The sequence below is a fragment of the Triticum urartu genome, chromosome 3A (genome assembly GCF_056163025.1).
Source record: "Triticum urartu cultivar PI428250 chromosome 3A, HENAU_Tu73, whole genome shotgun sequence".
Classification (NCBI taxonomy): domain Eukaryota; kingdom Viridiplantae; phylum Streptophyta; class Magnoliopsida; order Poales; family Poaceae; genus Triticum; species Triticum urartu.
In genome coordinates this window covers 615,726,136-615,746,763 of record NC_141875.1, presented here as the reverse complement: position 1 = coordinate 615,746,763, position 20,628 = coordinate 615,726,136, and the positions used below count along the sequence as shown (strand labels likewise).

Below are 20,628 nucleotides of genomic sequence, written 5' to 3'. Positions count from 1 at the left end.
AGTTTCTTCATGCGCTTTACACCGATATGACTTAAACGGCAGTGCCACAAATAAGTTGCACTATCATTATCAACTCTGCATCTTTTGGCTTCAACATTATGAATATGTGTGTTACTACTATCGAGATTCAATAAGAATAGACCACTCTTCAAGGGTGCATGACCATAAAAGATATTACTCATATAAATAGAACAACCATTATTCTCTGATTTAAATGAATAACCGTCTCGCATCAAACAAGATCCAGATATAATGTTCATGCTTAACGCTGGCACCAAATAACAATTATTTAGGTCTAATATTAATCCCAAAGGTAGATGTAGAGGTAGCGTGCCGACCGCGATCACATCGACTTTGGAACCGTTTCCCACGCGCATCGTCACCTCGTCCTTAGCCAACCTTCGCTTAATCCGTAGTCCCTTTGTTCACCTTGCCATCCTTCTTATCCGCCAAATACTTGGGGCAGTTCCGCTTCCAGTGACCAGTCTGCTTGCAGTAGAAGCACTCAGTTTCAGGCTTAGGTCTAGGTTTGGGTTTCTTCTCTTGAGTAGCAACTTGCTTGCTGTTCTTTTTGAAGTTCCCCTTCTTCTTCCCTTTGCCCTTTTTCTTGAAACTAGTGCTCTTGTTGACCATCAACACTTGATGCTCCTTCTTGATTTCTACCTCCGCAGCTTTCAGCATTGCGAAGAGCTCGGGAATAGTCTTATTCATCCCTTGCATATTATAGTTCATCACGAAGCTCTTGTAGCTTGGTGGCAGTGATTGGAGAATTCTGTCAATGACGCAATCATCTGGAAGATTAACTCCCAATTGAATCAAGTGATTATTATACCCAGACATTTTGAGTATATGCTCACTGACAGAACTGTTCTCCTCCATCTTGCAGCTATAGAACTTATTGGAGACTTCATATCTCTCAATCCGGGCATTTGCTTGAAATATTAACTTCAACTCCTGGAACATCTCATATGCTCCATGACGTTCAAAACATCGTTGAAGTCCCGATTTTAAGCCATAAAGCATGGCACACTGAACTATCGAGTAGTCATCAGCTTTGCTCTGCCAGACGTTCATAACATCTGGTGTTGCTACAGCAGCAGGCCTGGCACCCAGCGGTGCTTTCAGGACGTAATTCTTCTATGCAGCAATGAGGATAATCCTCAACTTACGGACCCAGTCCGTGTAATTGCTACCATCATCTTTCAACTTTGCTTTCTCAAGGAACGCATTAAAATTCAACGGAACAACAGCACGAGCCATCTATCTACAATCAAGCATAAACAAGCAAGATACTATCAGGTACTAAGTTTCATGATAAATTTAGGTTCAATTAATTTACTTAAAGAACTCCCACTTAGATAGACATCCCTCTAATCCTCTAAGTGATTACGTGATCCAAATCAACTAAACCATGTCCGATCATCACGTGAGATGGAGTAGTTTCATTGGTGAACATCACTATGTTGATCATATCTACTATATGATTCACGCTCGACCTTTCGGTCTCCGTGTTCCGAGGCCATATCTGTATATGCTTGGATCGTCAAGTATAACCTGAGTATTCCGCGTGTGCACTGTTTTGCACCCGTTGTATTTGAACGTAGAGCCTATCACACCCGATCATCACGTGGTGTCTCAGCACGAAGAACTTTCGCAACGGTGCATACTCAGGGAGAACACTTCTTGATAATTAGTGAGAGATCATCTTATAATGCTACCGTCAATCAAAGCAAGATAAGATGCATAAAAGATAAACATCACATGCAATCAATATAAGTGATATGATATGGCCATCATCATCTTGTGCTTGTGATCTCCATCTTCGAAGCACCGTCGTGATCACCATCGTCACCGGCGCGACACCTTGATCTCCATCGTAGCGTCGTTGTCGTCTCGCCAATCTTATGCTTCCACGACTATCGCTACCGCTTAGTGATAAAGTAAAGCATTACAGCGCGATTGCATTGCATACAATAAAGCGACAACCATATGGCTCCTGCCAGTTGCCGATAACTCGGTTACAAAACATGATCATCTCATACAATAAAATTTAGCATCATGTCTTGACCATATCACATCACAACATGCCCTGCAAAAACAAGTTAGACGTCCTCTACTTTGTTGTTGCAAGTTTTACGTGGCTGCTACGGGCTTAAGCAAGAACCAATCTTACCTACGCATCAAAACCACAACGATAGTTTGTCAAGTTGGTGCTGTTTTAACCTTCGCAAGGACCGAGCGTAGCCACACTCGGTTCAACTAAAGTTGGAGAAACTATCACCCGCAAGCCACCTATGTGCAAAGCACGTCGGGAGAACCGGTCTCGTGTAAGCGTACGCGTAATGTCGGTCCGGGCCGCTTCATCCAACAATACCGCCGAACCAAAGTATGACATGCTGGTAAGCAGTATGACTTATATCGCCCACAACTCACTTGTGTTCTACTCGTGCATATAACATCAACATATAAAACCTAGGCTCGGATGCCACTGTTGGGGAACGTAGTAATTTCAAAAAAATTCCTACGCACACGCAAGATCATGGTGATGCATAGCAACGAGAGGGGGAGAGTGTGATCTACGTACCCTTGTAGATCGACAACGGAAGCATTAACTTGGTTGATGTAGTCGGACGTCTCCACAGCCCGACCGATCAAGCACCGAAACTACGGCACCTCCGAGTTCTAGCACACGTTCAGCTCGATGGCGATCCCCGGACTCCGATCCAGCAGTGTCGGGGAAGAGTTCCGTCAGCACGACGGCGTGGTGACGATCTTGATGTACTACCGTCGCAGGGCTTCGCCTAAACACCGCTACAATATTATCGAGGATTATGGTGGAAGGGGGCACCGCACACGGCTAAGAATATGATCACGTGGATCAACTTGTGTGTCTTGGGGTGCCCCCTGCCCCCGTATATAAAGGATCAAGGGGAGGAGGCCGGCCGGCCCCTATGGCGCGCCAAGGAGGAGTCTTCCTCCTAGTAGGAGTAGGACTCCTGCTAGGAGGGGGAAAGAAGTGGGGAGGGAGAAGGAAAGGGGGGCGCCGCCCCCCTCTGCTAGTCCAATTCGGACCATGGGGGAGGAGGCGCGCGGCCCACCTTTGGCTGCCCCTCTCTCTCTCTCTCCACTAAGGCCCATATGGCCCATTACTCCTCCCGGGGTTCCGGTAACCCTCCAGCTCTCCAGTTTTCTCCGAAATCACCCGGAACACTTCCGGTGTCCGAATATAGCCGTCCAATATATCAATCTTTATGTCTCGACCATTTCGAGACTCCTCGTCATGTCCGTGATCACATCCGGGACTCCGAACTAACTTCGTTACATCAAAACTCATAAACTCATAATATAACTGCCATCGAAACCTTAAGCATGCGGACCCTACGGGTTCAAGAACAATGTAGACATGACCGAGACACGTCTCCGGTCAATAACCAATAGCGGAACCTGGATGCTCATATTGGCTCCTACATACACTACGAAGATCTTTATCGGTCAGACCGCATAACAACATACGTTGTTCCCTTTGTCATCGGTATGTTACTTGCCCGAGATTCGATCGTCGGTATCTCAATACCTAGTTCAATCTCGTTACCGGCAAGTCTCTTTACTCGTTCCGTAATACATCATCTCGCAACTAACTCATTCGTTGCAATGCTTGCAAGGCTTATGTGATGTGCATTAGCAAGAGGGCCCAGAGATACCTCTCCGACAATCGGAGTGACAAATCCTAATCTCGAAATACGCCAACCCAACATGTACCTTTGGAGACACCTGTAGAGCACCTTTATAATCACCCATTTACGTTGTGACGTTTGGTAGCACACAAAGTGTTCCTCCGGCAAACGGGAGTTGCATAATCTCATAGTCATAGGAACATGTATAAGTCATGAAGAAAGCAATAGCAACATACTAAACGATCGGGTGCTAAGCTAATGGAATGGGTCATGTCAATCAGATCATTCAACTAATGATGTGATCCCGTTAATCAAATGACAACTCTTTGTCCATGGTTAGGAAACATAACCGTCTTTGATTAACGAGCTAGTCAAGTAGAGGCATACTAGTGACACTCTGTTTGTCTATGTATTTACACATGTATTATGTTTCCGGTTAATACAATTCTAGCATGAATAATAAACTTTTATCATGATATAAGGAAATAAATAATAACTTTATTATTGCCTCTAGGGCATATTTCCTTCAGAATGATCGCCCTCCCCTGCCACCCCGCTTCCGCTTCGAAACCTTCTGGCTACGCCAGCCTGGATTTACTGCCGCGGTGGCTGCCAGATGGCGGGAGGCGCGGGATGCCCCCCACCGTGCCCTGTCCGCCGTTGATTCATGTAATTTCTGTGCCAAATGGTCACGAGAATTTATGAAAGGATGGGGCGCCAATGTGGGTAGGGATATCCGTGAGAGGAAGAAAACCCTCCTTGAGGGCGTTCAGGCCCTGGACCTGAGGGCTGACGTCGCCGGCCTGTCGGCAGACGAATGGATGCTTAGATACGATCTGGAAGATCAGCTCACGGTCATCTACACCGATGAGGAGGCATACTGGCGATTACGAGGTACGCAGAATTGGGTCCTCAAGGGGGATGCCAATACGGCCTACTTCCAGGCCATCGCTAATGGCCGCAGACGCCGTAACTCCATCCCCCTCCTGTGGGACGGAGCGACCCTCCTTCAGCGGCTGGAGGAGATCCAGACCCATGTAGACGGCTTTTCCAGAGAACTATTCTCTGCGTCCCCTCGGGGAGGTCTTGCCTTAGCGCAAGACATTTGGCCTGCCCACTGCTGCGTTACGCCTATGGACAACGCGGCCCTCACAGCCCCGTTCTCCGAGGCTGAAGTATGGGAGGCAATAAAGGGCATGAACCCATCTTCGGCCCCTGGGCCGGATGGATTCGCAGTCAAGTTCTTCCAGACCTTTTGGGAGGTGATCAAACAGGAGGTGATGGCCCTGTTTGACGAGTTCTTTGTTGGGTCCATTGACCTCAACCGGTTGAACTACGGGGTAATCACGCTCATCCCCAAGGTGGCTGGGGCGTCCGACATCTGTCAATTTCGGCCGATTACGGTGATTAATGTCATCTTCCGCATCCTTGCCAAGGGGTACGCCATTAGGGCGGCTCCTATCGCCGACCGGATCACCCACCCGGACCAGTCAGCCTTTATTCAGGGCCGTTATATCCTTGATGGAGTCTTGGTGTTCCATGAAGCGCTCCATGAGGTGCACTCCAAACACCTCAAGGCAGTCTTCCTGAAACTGGATTTCCACAAGGCCTACGACACGGTCAGTTGGACCTTCCTTTGGGAATGTCTTCTCCATAAGGGCTTCGACGACCGGTGGGTTGAAGGAAATATGCCCTAGAGGCAATAATAAAGTTATTATTTATTTCCTTATTTCATGATAAATGTTTATTATTCATGCTAGAATTATATTAACCGGAAACATAATACATGTGTGAATACATAGACAAATAAAGTGTCACTAGTATGCCTCTACTTGACTAGCTTGTTAATCAAAGATGGTTATGTTTCCTAACCATGGACAAAGAGTTGTTATTTGATTAACGGGATCACATCATTAGGAGAATGATGTGATTGACATGACCCATTCCATTAGCTTAGCACCCGATCGTTTAGTATGTTGCTATTGCCTTCTTCATGACTTATACATGTTCCTATGACTATGAGATTATGCAACTCCCGTTTGCCAGAGGAACACTTTGTGTGCTACCAAATGTCACAACGTAACTGGGTGATTATAAAGGTGCTCTACAGGTGTCTCCAAAGGTACATGTTGGGTTGGCGTATTTCGAGATTAGGATTTGTCACTCCGATTGTCGGAGAGGTATCTCTGGGCCCTCTCGGTAATGCACATCACATAAGTCTTGCAAGCATTGCAACTAATGAGTTAGTTGCGAGATGATGTATTACGAAACGAGTAAAGAGACTTGCCGGTAACGAGATTGAACTAGGTATTGAGATACCGACGATCGAATCTCGGGCAAGTAACATACCGATGACAAAGGGAACAACGTATGTTGTTATGCGGTTTGACCGATAAAGATCTTCGTAGAATATGTGGGAGCCAATATGAGCATCCAGGTTCCGCTATTGGTTATTAACCGGAGACGTGTCTCGATCATGTCTACATTGTTCTCGAACCCGTAGGGTCCGCACGCTTAAGGTTTCGATGACAGTTATATTATGAGTTTATGAGTTTTGATGTACCGAAGTTAGTTCGGAGTCCCGGATGTGATCACGGACATGACGAGGAGTCTCGAAATGGTTGAGACATAAAGATTGATATATTGGAAGCCTATGTTTGGACATCGGAAGTGTTCCGGGTGAAATCGGCATTTTACCGGAGTACCGGGAGGTTACCGGAACCCCCCGGTAACCTAATGGGCCTTAATGGGCCTAGTGGAGGAAGAGGAGAGGAGGCCTAGGGGCTGCCGCGCACCCCTCCCCCCCAAGTCCGAATTGGACAAGGAGGGGGGCGACGCCCCCCTTTCCTTTCTTCCCTCTCCTCCTTCCCCCCAAGTCCTAATCCAACTTGGGAAAAGGGAGGGGAGTCCTACTCCCGGTAGGAGTAGGACTCCTCCTGTGCGCCTCCTCCTAGGGCCGGCCGCACCCCCCCTTGGCTCCTTTATATACGGGGGCAGGGGACACCCCAAGACACACAAGTTGATCTTCGTGATCGTTCTCTTAGCCGTGTGCGGTGCCCCCCTCCACCATAATCCTCGATAATATTGTAGCGGTGCTTAGGCGAAGCCCTGCGATGGTAGAACATCAAGATCGTCACCACGCCGTCGTGCTGACGGAACTCTTCCCCGACACTTTGCTGGATCGGAGTCCGGAGATCGTCATCGAGCTGAACGTGTGCTAGAACTCGAAGGTGCCGTAGTTTCGGTGCTTGATCGGTCGGTCGCGGAGACGTACGACTACATCAACCGCGTTGTCATAATGCTTCTGCTTTCGGTCTACAAGGGTACGTGGACAACACTCCCCCCTCTCGTTGCTATGCATCACCATGATCTTGCGTGTGCGTAGGAAATTTTTGAAATTACTACGTTCCCCAACATGGGTGACTAGGGTGATGCAGATGGTGTCCTCGGGGCGCACTGTGGTTAACATTAATGGGGAGATCGGCCCTTTTTTCCCCACATTTTGTGGGGTTCGTCAGGGTGACCCCTTCTTTCCGTTCCTATTTAACATGGTGGTAGATGCCCTGGCGGCCATCCTTGAAAGGGCCAAGGCGGCTGGCCACATTAAGGGAATAGTTCCGCATCTGGTTGGGGGGAACGGTGTATCCCTCCTCCAATATGCGGATGACACCATTATCATGGTGGAGGGCTCGGAGAGTGATATCGCCAACCTCAAGTTCCTCCTGCTGTGCTTCCAGCAAATGGCCGGCCTTAAGATCAACTTCGACAAGAGTGAGGTGATGGTATTGGGCTACACCCAGGAAGAGCGCCAGAGCATTGCGGATCGGCTTAACTGCCACCTCGGGTGCTTCCCCACGACTTACCTGGGGATCCCCATTAGCGACTCCAGGCTTACGGTGGCCGAGCTGCGCGCCACGGTGGGGAAGCACCGGATCGAACCCTGGCAGGGTAGATGGCTCTCGAAAGCAGCCCGAACGGTGCTCATTAACTCCTCCCTCTCCAGCCTAATGTTATTCATCATGAGCTTCTACAGCCTCCCCGAGACCCTCCATCACGAGATTGCCACCGTCCAGGGGCGTTTCTACTGGGCCGGCGAGGGTGATAAGCAGAAGTACCACATGGTCAAGTGGTCGGAGATCTGCAAACCCCACGACCAGGGCGATTTGGGTATCATGTCCTCCAAACGCATGAACATTGCCCTACTGACTAAGTGGCTATGGCGGATCGCTAATGGAGAAGGTGGACTGTGGCTCCGCATTATTCAGCAAAAATACCTCCGCGGTCAGCCCCTCGCCTTCTGCCAGCATTCTGGGGGATCACAGTTCTGGCAGTCCATCATCCAGCTCCTCCCTGTCCTTCAGATCGGAACCTCGATCGAGATTGGCTCCGGCACTGCCACCTTGTTCTGGTTTGACAGATGGGTGGGCGACTCGCCCCTTGCGGCCCGCTTCCCGAACCTCTTCTCCATCGCGGTCGCGCCACAGATCTCCGTGGCAACCGCCCTTACTGACCTAGGGCAACTTGCGTTTCGGAGACCTTTCAGTCCGGCTGAGATCGAGGACTGGCAGGAGCTGCTCGACTGCATAGCTCTTCACGAACCTGAACTCTCGACGGACGACGACCGTGCCAGATGGCGGTTAGAGCCATCTGGGCAATTCTCCACCAAATCTCTCTACCTCGCCATCGTCCCTTCGCTTGGTCACGAGGCACTTTCCTCCATTTGGGAGATTCGCCTCCCCCTGAAGATTAGGATCTTCTTGTGGCAATGGATTCGTGGCCGCCTCCCTTCTGGTGTTGAGGTTCTGAAACGCAATGGCCTTGGAGACGGGCGTTGCCCGCTCTGTGGACCTGAAGAAGATTCGAACCATATCTTCTTCACCTGCATGTCTGCGCAGTTTCTCTGGAGCTGTTTCCGCGAGATTGTTGGTGGAAACTGGGACCATAACAATTTCCCCGCTCTCTTTGCCGAACTCCAGGCGATCCCTCCCGCGTTGCGCCACACTAGGTGGCTGACCATTGGGGTCCTGGCCTGGACGCTGTGAACTGTTAGGAATAAACTTGTGATTCAGCGTATTCCTCTTCGTCGTGCGACTGATGCTTTGTTCAAATGGTCTGATTACTTACAGCTTTGGCGGCCGCTTAGCCGGCCCAGGGAGAGAGACGCCATCACCTCCATCATCACCCAGCTCCGTGCGATGGCCCTTCGATTGACGCCGCCGCTTCCCCCACCTCCTCCGGAACCAGATTAGATCGTCATGTCGTCGACTCCGCCGCCACCTCCTGGGATTGTGTCTTCGTCCTTTTGTGTTAGGTGTGATGTGCTATACCCACAGCGGAACTTGGGTATTGTGTGTGTGTCTGTGCTTGCTGGTGTGGTTCCTGACTTGCGGTGGCGTTGCGTTTGTGTGTGCGCTGTGTTCTATTGTTCTATTGTTATCTTGATACTTTGTGTTTGATGGATGCTTTTATTTATAAAGCGGGATGAAAGCCTTTTTCGGTGACCCTCCAATAGCCTAGGGCTTCTGCTGCCATAAACCAGGGCTGGCTTGTGGTCCATCCCCACCCGGCGCAAAATCGGCAAGGGGAGCCTCTGCCGAGCGCGGCGGCGCTGCGATTTTTTCCAAACCGAGTCCGCCGGCGAGACGGCTAGTTCGCTTCGTAGCCTCACTGGAGACGAAGCGGAGCCGTGTCCGTATGCAAACTGGTCGGGGGGTGGGGGGCATATAATCTCCCTCTCTCCGAAGACAGGGAAGGCGTCGATTTGGTTCACCAAATCGCCAAGCTACGACTCCTTCCGCAGCCTCGCGCCGGGCTCCGCCGCCACCCGGCCGGCACCACTCAGCAGCAGGTAAGATTACAGGCGACTGGGAATTTTGGGATGCAACTACAGTAGTGAATGTCAATCTCAGCATGACTAGGTTATTACTGAACATGGTTTATCAGTTTAGTCTGCGGCAGGTCATGCGGAAAATTGTCTAGCAGACGCCCTGCAAAAACAAGATCGACTATGATGTTGTCACCGGTCAAATGTACCGCTAAAAGAAGCAAATCCGAGCCTGTGATCCATAGTCTCCCGGAGGTAGGTCCAAGGACATTATTAAGTTCATTCAGTTCTGAATTAATCTGAAAATATCTTTTAGTGTCCTCATCTAGGTTTTTTCTTTCCAAACATTCAGTGTGTTCAGGGTAGTATTATGATTCTTCTAACTGGTACTGAATTTTCTATCTGTCCTGATCCAGGGTATCATGCATGACATAATATCAAGGCTGACACTGAAGGATGCTGTGAGGGCCAGTTTGGTGTCGACAAACTGGAGACGACTATGGACATGCCATTCTAATCTATGCTTTGACAGTCCCACGATCCTGAACCGCGAGTATGGCACCATTAGCAGGAGCAGCAGCAGGAGGGGCAGAAGAAGACGCAGGTTCATCAGGCGTGTCGATGCCATCCTGGAATCCCACAGCGGTACAGGGCTAAGAAGATTTGGTATCACGTTCGCTCTTGACGCGAGGCACACGGAACATCTGGATCGATGGCTCAAGTTCGCACTCGATTCCAGGGCATCTGAGATTGCTGTTAATTTGTTCCCTGTGTTCTACAAGGGTTTCGTGAGGTCATATGAATGGGAGGATGCATACACCTTGCCGTCTCATATGTTTAGCAGTCAAGGGGCATCTTACATCGAGTCACTTGAGCTCGTCTTTGCATCGTTGAAGCTATCCCGTGATTTCTATGGCCCTTTGAAGCTTAGAGTGTTGGATCTCCAATCTGTTCACATGTCGGAAGGAGATCTCGAGCTGCTGTTGTCCAAGTGCAGTTCATTGGAGTGTTTGCGCCTGGGTCGTTGTTACCCAGTGCTTAATCTGAAAGTGCAGAAACCACTATGTCGGCTGCGTAATTTATCTGTCCGGGGATGTCAGCTGCAGGTTATGGAATTCAGTGCTCCGAATCTAGCAAAATTTGAGTATTCGGGTCAGGCCATACCCATTACACTCGGTGAATCCATGAAGCCAACAGAGGCTACTGTGACGCTCTTGGGATATGATGACACTCTTGAACATGTCTTCACTGAACTTCCAAAAACCCTGTCTCACGTGGAGACACTATCTGTGAACACTTGCATAAACACCGAGGTACTGTACCGACCAGCATGATGCATGTTTCATTTCTATCTATGTAAAAAGAGTATGCCATGTAAATATCGTTTTATTGACCTTGTAGGTGGTTGGATTTTCAAATTGCCTGATGAAGTTCACTCATCTGATAAAACTGGAGGTGACTGTAAGTATTCTCGGGGACTCGAGAATCAGAAATGGGATTCTTCGTTTAGTGAGTCTTCTAGAGGTGGCCCCTCTTCTGCAAAGGCTCGAGTTAAATGTAAGCGCCCCTCTTGCTCTGATGCATGTCTCTTGTTTATCTTTTGAGACAAACGATGTTTGCTTAGTGCTTGTTGCATTTGATCCGCCGTAGTTTACACTGCACTGTAAGCTTATACTAGATTCGACTACATGGAACTGTAATTCGGATTTTTAAATTTGATTCAAATGGAGGATAACTCTAAGTTGCAGTCTCCAATGCTGCTTGTGTTGTTATCTAACTTCTGGCAACCCTTACATTTTCAGATGCTTCCACATGTCTCGGTAGGGTTTTCCAATGAGCCTGAAGCCTACTGGCATTTTCGGCCATGCGCCCATAGTCATCTCGAGCAGTTCGAGGTTTCAGGGTTTATCGGTCTAAGAAGTCAGCTTGAGGTGGTATTGTGCATCCTTGACAACGCAGTGGCTCTGAGGCGGATGTCCGTAGAACCGAGGGTGACGGCACATGATCGTGTCTTTGGACACTTGGCGGAGTTTGAGCTTGATATAAGAAGAGGCAGGGAATGTGCCTTGGACTTCTTTTCGCCCAAAGACTACCCCGGCGTGCAGATTGAGATTTTCTGAAGGACCTTTGGGTTTGGCTTCAGGTGCTGAAGGCCTGAAGGAGTGAAGCGCAACAAATAGGCAAGTGCGAGTTCCAGCACAGCCTTTCTGGCATCTTTGTTTGTTTATGTACATACTCTGGAGGCTTGTTGATCTAATAATGTGTAAGAAAAAACATCATATTTATTTACTTATGTTGAGGAAAGCTTGGTCGCATTTGTGCCAGCCATGTGTAATCTTGTCTACTAGGGAGAATGAAACTGGTTTACTGCAAGGGCCTGCTAGTTCAAGACACTCCCTCCGTTTCTTTACTCTGCTTATTACTACTTATTAGGAGAAGCCTTTGGCTGACAAATACTTTCATCCAAACTACGTTCATCCAAGCCATCTTTTTAGTTAAAAGGTACTGTCAAGCGAACTACGTTCATCCAAACCATCTTTTTAGTTAAAAGGTACTGTATCTTGCGTTGCACAGCAATAAAAATATAATCCTGCGATGGGACAGTGTGTCAACTTATTTATTTTGTTAACTTCGTATCAACTGTCAAGATTTTTTTTAAACACAATGCAACGCAGATGCTCACACACGCACACGGCACACACACACTCTCCTATAAACGTACGTACGCACACCCTATCCCTATGAGCATATCCGAAATACTGAGCAGGCGGACATCTTGTGTTTCACGAAGCGACCTCGTGTGTCTTTGTAGTCGATGGGAACGTCTTCTTTCACTAAACAAAACATCGCCGTGAAGCCTGAAATAAATCCAGAAAAATGTAAGGACCGGTGCCAAGTGTAGAACTTGAACCTTGATGGGCTGGTTTCACCACAAAGAACCTAACCATCTGAGCTACGCTCAGTTCGCTCAACTGTTGGAACTTGCCAACCAAGTCAAATGCATCAAGGACGAAGCGGATTGACTTCTAGTAAAGGATGATGAGATTAAGCATAGATGTCGAGAGTAATTTGACAAACGGTTCAATGGAGAGAATGAGAAGTCTATCATTTTTTGATATGTATGAGAAGTCAACCATTGAGCTGAATGACTCATATGATAATACCAATAGATGTTTTGTGTAACGAATGCAAGAGTCTAAGGTCAGAGAGGTTGTAAAAATGATGAAATGAGGCAAGACGATGGGCCCTAATTGTATCTCCATTGATGTATGGAGAGACCTCGAAGAGATAGAGATAGTATGGTAACTAAGCTTTTCAACCTTATTTTTCAAACAAATAAGATGCCCGAAGAATGGAGTCGGAGTATATTAGTACCGGTCTTCAAGAACAAGGGGGAGTTCAATGTTGCACTAGTTAACATGTACTCCACCCGTCCCATAATGTAAGGCGTTTTTTAACACTAGTCTAGTGTCAAAAACTGTCTTATATTATGGGGCGGAGAGAGTAATTAAGCTGATGAACTATACAATGAAGCTATGGAAGAGATTGAGCTCCGCTTAAGAAGATTTACAAGTATGACAAAAAGATCTGTTTGATTTCATGCTTGGGAGGCCGACCAGGGAAACCATTTTCTTGGTATGACAACCTATGGAGAGATACATGGAATAAAATGACATGCGATATTGACTTGAAGAAGGCCTACGATAAGATATCACGAAATGTTACCTTCATCAAGGACATGAGCGATAATGTCGAGGCAAGTGCTTGAACAAATGATGGTGACACTAGTAACTTCCTCATTAAAATAGGACTACATTAAGGGTCAACTTTGAGCCCTTATCTTTTTTGCGTTGGTGATGGATAGGGTCACAAATCCAAGATCTAGGGAGGGGGGAGGCACTATTCATTCTTCATTCGAAACTCATGAATGTTGGGTCGGAGGTTTTTGCCTTGTTATCAAAAAAGGGAGTTGGGTAAAGCAAACTCCCTCCTTGGACGAGCCCGGGGCTTAGTCAAATAGAATGGGTTGCACTGCTTGGAAGAGAATATACAAGGAGGTATTTCATTGTATATGCTCTTTGTGGATGATGTGGTGCAAGTTGACATTACTCGGACAAGGGTTAATAAAAAATTTAAAGTTTGCGAAGACATATTTTGCAATCAAAAGGTTTTAGGTTTAGTAGAATCAAAACTTAGTACATAGAGGTGTGGTCGGTACTACTAGGCACGAGGGGTTAGTCTTGGTCGGCAGGTGGTACCTCAGAAGAACACCTTCCAATATTTGGGATCAATATTGCAGAAGGATGATGATATCGATGAAGACGTGAGCCATCGAATCAAATGTGGATGGATGAAATGGTGCCAAGCTTATGACGTTTTTTATGACAAGAGTGCCACAAAAGGTAAAAGACAGGTTTTATAGAATGATGATTCGACTTGCGATGTTGTATGGTGCTGGATTGTGGCCAACTAAACACCGACATATCCACCAGTTAGTTATAGCAGAGATGTGCATGGTGAGACGAATATGTGACCACACAAGAAAGGATCGTGTCTATAATAAAGATGTATATGATAGAGTTAGGGTCGCACCAATTGAAGAGAAGATTTTCAACATCGACTGAAATGGTTTGGGCTGTGACAGAGCTCCAGTAAGAATTAAACAGGGGTTAAATGAGTCTTTGAGAGAGAGTTGAGGAGGCTAATTTAGCCTATCATGTCAAATTTAGCCTATACAATGATGAGTATATCAAGTATTATACGAAGAAGCTGAAAATAATTGGAGGGTCGTGGCCCCTCTCGGTCCTAACTAAGCTCTACCTCTAGGTTTAGGCATATACGACACAGATCTCCAAAAGCGCCAGCGCAAAGCGAGCGGTTAAAACATAACATGCTGATAGACTAGAGTGTGTTAAAAGAAATCTGGAGGATTGGAATATCACAAAATAACTAATCATGGACATGAGTGCATGAAAATTAGCTATCCACAAATCAAAACTCAGCCTACCACAATTTGTTTGGGACTAAAGAAGGCTTTATTGTTGTCGTTGTAATAGTATCAACTGTCAAGAACTTCATACTGCACGCACGAAGCTAAGTTAATGTGCGACAGTGATAAATGCTAAAATAAAGAGTGACGTTGCAAGAAAAAGCTGTGGAAGCTAAGTAGGAAGTAAAAGCAGCAAAGACAAAAATAGGGCACCATTGGGTCATAGTTTCAGAAAAAAACCCAGGGATAAATCCTGCAGGCCGTTCAAGTAATACCCCTTCGTTTCAACAAGTCTAAGCGCAACCGCGACTACTCCAAGCATGGCACACGTGTTTTAACATGCCGCACCGCAGTTTGACCGTGTATGGCCACCCCTCACCCCTCACCCCGAAGGAACAAGGGCAGATCGTGCAAACTTCTCAGTTGTGATCCCTATGAACGAAATGAAGCAATGATAACAAGTAAAAAAGAGACTCCGGCTGCACATGCAGCAACCTCAGAGCTTATATACAAGTTTGTTGACCAATCATTTCTTCCTGACTTTTCCAGTAAACAGTAATTTGCAGAGGTTTACTTCTTCGCTCTCCTAGTATCCTTCTGATAGAAAGTGCCTGCGCGACGTGAGTCTACAACACAAAACACAGTATCAGAATACAACAGTAACAGGTGGCAACTGCAACTGAGGAAGGCTATCTGAGTTCATTCTCAAATATGGTAAAATGAATTGAACTTGGACTTCCATCAGATAACTGCAAAAGATGTATAAGACATATCAATAGCCATCTTACAGATTTCAATCAAATTTCAAACAGCCTCCTCCCTCCCCTATACAGCCACCACCCCCTTTCCCTCTCACGCAAGCCAGGACAGGGGCAACATTCCGGTGAGGCGACAAAGCTCCAGCAAGGCAGGTACCTCTCACTTCCTACTTTGGGAGTATTTTTCTAATTTTGGTTTACTGTTGTGAAATAGATATAGTATCTAGTGAACTAGTGAAGCTATGCTCGATCCAATTGCCTCAAAGCTAAATCTGTATACTATACTTCAATCCTTAGGGCAGTTAATGCATTATGGCAACTGGAAGTAGTGGAACTCATGAATGAGGAGCTTCAGCTACAAACTCATGATCCTGCCAAAGCAGTTGCACATATCTTGCAGCGACACTTGGATTGATGATGTATTGAACAAACGTACAGAGTACTAGTGTATGTCCCAAGGTTAGTCCTTGATAATACCAAGGAGGGGTACTAGTGTGTGTCGAACAAAGCAGTTTGCAAACCCATGATCCTACTAGACCTGTTTGGAGTTGCTCCCTCCTTTTCATAATATAATAGAGTGCATTTTAGAAACTTGCTGAGGAGGGGTAGCGCAGGGGATTCCTTCCAGTTTAGTCCCTAATTGCTTACACAATCAACTTTGTAATTCACTTGCACGCCACACCCAGGCTCCTTGAAACAACCGCGACCAGTAAATCCCGTTTTCTCTCCAACATGCATGTGCTACACGCTAGACAAGGGTAATCCGTGCAAGCGTGCACATGCACTGGTATGATGAGCAGTAATTACTATGGTAAAAAGGGTAGCAGTATTTAAAATGGTAAAAAGGGTAGCAGTAATTAAAGGAGGAGGAAACTGTTCTCATCTGTGAAGTGTTAGCATTGGGAAAATGTAATAGGGAGTACACATTCTAATATGGAATTCTGGAAGAAAAAAAACTCTCACACACACTGTTACGGAATGGAGGGAGTACTACATTTGCTTGGGTGAATACGGTAGTGCAACTGCTAAATTTAAATGCAAATTATTAAGGAAATAATGAAAATACTACAGAGCAGCTGCACATCTCTTGCAATGACACAAGTGTTAATGATGTCTTAAACAAACGGACAGAGTACTAGTGTACTTTTTGCACTAATTTGTTTCTTCCTTGATATGTAACTGATTCTGTTTGTTTATTTTTGCACAAAGGTATCAGTGGGATAAGTTGAACGACTCAGAGAGCTGAAAGCTGTGAAGGTCATGAAATTAGTACAATTTACCTTAGTTTAGAGGTGCGGCGCCTATCAGTGTTCGCACTCTGAGTCAGCCCAGGAGGTAATCCCTCTTCTTTACGGTATCTGCTGCGAAACACTGAACCAAAGAAATGATAAACGCAAGGTTTGTAGCCTTCAAGTATAACAGCCTATAACATGCCAACGAAGCCACAAAATTTTCCATCTGGGATGCCAGCTCTAGTTCTTCACCTATGGCACATAAAAGGGGTAATAATTCTTCAATTTGGTACACTCAATTAGTTTGAACAGAAGTAGTGCAAATGAATAATTAGTTATTTACCAACAAATTCATCCTGGAGAGTTGTGAGAAGAAGTTGATAAGCTTCAAAGGCCCTAGCTGGATTATTATCAATACGCTGGGACACCCCGGGAAAGCATATCTGCAGATAATGCCTGGCTTCCAAAATGTCACCTGAATACAAAATATCTTCAATAAAGATATAAGCATACGGCATGTCCTAGGGTACATTCTAGGGAGCGACTATTTCGGTGCACACAATGGAGTCTAACCAATTTCTTAGCCATGCCAGGAGCTCTTTGCAACCAAACATTTGAAGTGCAGTTAGCAGTCCGAACTAGAGAGAAATGTAGAAAATCAAACCAAACCAAACCAACTTCACTTGCAATCAAACAAAACCTGTAAACACTGACAATAACAACCAAACTTGTCGGCTACACAATTTACTAAGGCACTAGAAGGCCCATTTGAAAAATCTTGCTGAACCTGCTGAATGATCTCCACTAGAAGGATTTACTAATGCCCTGAAGGATTTGCAAGACAAACAAAAGAGCAGCATTATGCTCTACGCCAGCAATCTGCCATTATCAAGAAGGTAACTACGTCAACTATAAATAGATTGAAACTGGCAATCCAGATACAGTTTGATGTGCATATCCGAATTTGATAATAATCCACCAGAACACTAATTAATTAGAAGTTTATTGTAAGCAAGCTAATGAACTGAAAGCTTATTGTAACCATGCTAATGTATTAAACATAATGAATTGAACACCTTAATATAACCAAGCAACTGCATTAAGTATTAACACACACATACCACATCAAAGCAATCAATGCATAACCAAAAGATTGACAGAATTACGATGGGCATGTAGACATACACTTGTTGGCTGACACTTTCAAAGTAATAAAGTACTCATGGAAACAAATCCGTGTCTTCTGATGGCACCACCATTGGATCAATAACATGATAGTATGACAGCAAGAATGGAAACCATAAGACACCAAAATGTAACTGGCATCGCATCTCATCATCTCATCCACAAAAGATCAAATACCCAGGAAACACTAATCCAGATTTTCAGGCTTAAATTTGCATTGATCACTGAGAAATGGTGGTATCATTACTGACGGAGTAATTATGGCTGAGTCGCCGATCGTGCGTGCATACCTTGGCGAAGATAGAGGAGCACTAGACGCCAGGCATGCTGCTGCAGATTTGCCTTGGTTGACCGCAGATCTGCGACACAAGCCTCGAACTGTGCTTGCAGACGCAAGGTCAGCACCTCCTCGACAGACTGGCTCACAGAGTCTAGCAGGTCCATCTGCTCAACGATAGCGCGATAGGAGCGGTACTTGGCGAGCAGGACGTCGGGGTTCGTGATGATGACCTGGCGATGGTGCGATGTCGCCGGTCCTCCTTCCTCCAGCAAAGCATGATAGATGTTCGATGCATCCCACAGAGGCATGTAGGGCACATGGCCCCGTACGCGCGTGAAGGTGTGGAGAAGCCGCATCAGATCCGGGGTCTCCGGGTCGCGGACTCGAAGGTAGTCGGCGCGGCAGCCCAGCCGCGCGAACTGGCGCAGGATGACGCCATCCGCGGCGTGCCGGAGGCGCGGCGGAAGGCCCCGCAGCAGGACCTCGACAGAAACACCAAGCTCTTCCGCGATGGCTTCCATCGCAATCCACCGGCCGGAATTGCGATTTGGGATGGGGTGGAGAAGGGGGAGGCGGAGAGCGGTGAAGGGGGGGTAGAGGCCGCGGGGGAACTCTGCTCGTATTAGGGTTTGGGAAAAGAAGGGAGAGGAAGGAAGGGGGTGGTACGGCGAGGGAAAGCAGTTCGGCTGGGGATGTCATTTCATATTCCCGCCTTTGACGAGCTTCTCATGGGGCGGCAGTGTAGTAAAAAAAAACATGAAAAAACACAAAAATGACCCTTTTCAAAAAGTTTTTACAAAAAATAAACCTGATTGAAATATTTCATAAAATGGCACATTTCAATGACGCCCTGATCAAGGGCGCCATGGGTCATCGCTCACCTGCCATGTTGGAGCGGCTTGGGCGGAGTTGATGGAGAAAACCCCTAGGTCCGAGCGTGACGCCTCATGCCCGAGCCAGATGGCTATGATTCTTCTTCTCAATTCATCCCCCCCCCCCTCTCTCCCCCTCCCAAATCAGTCGCCAAAACTTGTCGATCAGAGCTTAAAAATGGTGGATTTTCTTCCCTTTCAATTGTCAAGGTATTCTCCTCCCTTTCTCCGTTTTTTATTGGAATTTTTTGATTTGGAAAAACTCTAGTTCATCCTCTTTTTCCAAAGAGTAAAATGCATGCACGGTCCTAATTCTTTCACTAAAGTGTCGATTGAGTCCTAATTCTTTCAAAATGCACGTTTGGGGTTCTAATTCTTTTTTAAGTTGTTCATCCGAGGTCCTAATTCTGACTGACCATCGCCGACTATCCTGCGTGGCGCTTTGATCGCTGCCACGTGGACAAGAGGGCCCAGGCGGGAGCTTTCCCTCGGACGGCGGTTGGGCATTTTATGCAATGCGGCCCTTGTATCATTGCTTTTTTTATTCCCTGTCCTTGGGTCTTCTTCCCTGCTCTCTCCCTCCCTTTGGCATCGTCGCCGCTGCATCACCATGTCTGTTGCCGCAAGCTCGTCTACCGGGAAGCTTCGAGGGAAGAAGGCTCTACAAGCATCGCTTGCACCTTCGGCAGTAGCCCTTCTCTCGTCGCCAAAACCAGCGGGGGAGGCTGCCATTTTCACCATGCCCTTGTTGTTGAAATAGGTCAACGATTCGTCTTGTGTCAAAATCAGATACAAATCCTGGCAGGGTTTTTCTACAAGTGCCCCGATTACAGTGTAAGATTGCATTTTTGATCAATTTTGTGTTTTGCTTATTTTTTTCTTTTCATGTGCGTTTCTTGAAGGAAATATGCTCTAGAGGCAATAATAAAGTTGTTATTTTATATTTCCTTATATCATGATAAATGTATATTATTCATGCTAGAATTGTATTAACCGGAAACTTGATATATGTGTGGATACATAGACAAAACGCCGTGTCCCTAGTAAGTCTCTACTAGACTAGCTCGTTAATGAAAGATGGTTAAGTATCCTAACTATAGACATCTGTTGTCATTTGATGAACGGGATCACATAATTAGGAGAATGATGTGATGGACAAAACCCATCCGTTAGCATATCATATTGATCGTTCGGTTTTATTGCTATTGCTTTCTTCATGTCATATACATATTCCTTTGACTATGAGATTATGCAACTCCCGAATACCGGAGGAATACCTTGTGTGCTATCAAACGTCACAACGTAATTGGGTGATTATAAAGATGCTCTATAGGTATCTACGAAGGTGTTTGTTGGGTTGGCATAGATCGAGATTATGATTTATCACTCCGAGTATCGAAGAGGTATCTCTGGGCCCTCTCGGTAATACACATCATAAGAAGCCTTGCAAGCAAAGTGACTAATGAGTTAGTTGCGGATGATGTATTACGGAATGAGTAAAGAGACTTGCTGGTAACGAGGTTGAACTAGGTATGAAGATACCGACGATCGAATCTTAGGCAAGTAACATACCGATGACAAAGGAAATAATGTATGTTGTCATTACGGTTTGACCGATAAAGATCTTCGTAAAATATGTAGGAGCCAATATGAGCATCCAGGTTCCGCTATTGGTTATTGACCGGAGAAGTGTCTCGGTCATGTCTACATAGTTCTAGAACCCATAGGGTCCGCACGCTTAACGTTTGATGACGATATAGTATTATATGAGTTTTGTGATTTGGTCACCGAATGTTGTTCGGAGTCCCGGATG

General features: G+C 46.3%; 2 protein-coding genes across 5 annotated transcripts; one reads left to right on the top strand and one right to left on the bottom strand.

The window, feature by feature from the left end:
• Nucleotides 1–9,127: 9,127 nt before the first annotated feature.
• On the top strand, nucleotides 9,128–11,872 carry LOC125548892 (F-box protein At4g22280-like). 3 transcript variants are annotated; one of them, XM_087516961.1, is made up of 5 exons: nucleotides 9,128–9,522; nucleotides 9,633–9,753; nucleotides 9,915–10,811; nucleotides 10,900–11,055; nucleotides 11,301–11,872. In XM_087516961.1, the coding sequence occupies exons 2-5, from the start codon at nucleotides 9,682–9,684 to the stop codon at nucleotides 11,616–11,618; spliced, it is 1,443 nt and encodes a 480-aa protein (XP_087373087.1). In that variant the 5' UTR covers nucleotides 9,128–9,522; nucleotides 9,633–9,681; the 3' UTR covers nucleotides 11,619–11,872. The 3 variants fall into 3 exon arrangements, with proteins under 3 accessions (XP_087373087.1, XP_087373086.1, XP_048568372.1); XM_087516960.1 differs by having other exon boundaries at nucleotides 9,623–9,753; XM_048712415.2 differs by having other exon boundaries at nucleotides 9,618–9,753.
• Nucleotides 11,873–14,577: 2,705 nt separating this feature from the next.
• Nucleotides 14,578–18,599, bottom strand: LOC125548891 (uncharacterized). Of its 2 annotated transcripts, none has more exons than XM_087516959.1 (4): nucleotides 17,954–18,599; nucleotides 16,822–16,953; nucleotides 16,527–16,617; nucleotides 14,578–15,114 (listed from the first exon to the last, which is right to left on the bottom strand). In XM_087516959.1, exons 1-4 carry the CDS (start codon nucleotides 18,462–18,464, stop codon nucleotides 15,075–15,077), a joined length of 774 nt encoding a protein of 257 aa, XP_087373085.1. In that variant the 5' UTR covers nucleotides 18,465–18,599; the 3' UTR covers nucleotides 14,578–15,074. The 2 variants fall into 2 exon arrangements, with proteins under 2 accessions (XP_087373085.1, XP_087373084.1); XM_087516958.1 differs by having other exon boundaries at nucleotides 14,583–15,114; nucleotides 16,527–16,730.
• Nucleotides 18,600–20,628: the final 2,029 nt, after the last annotated feature.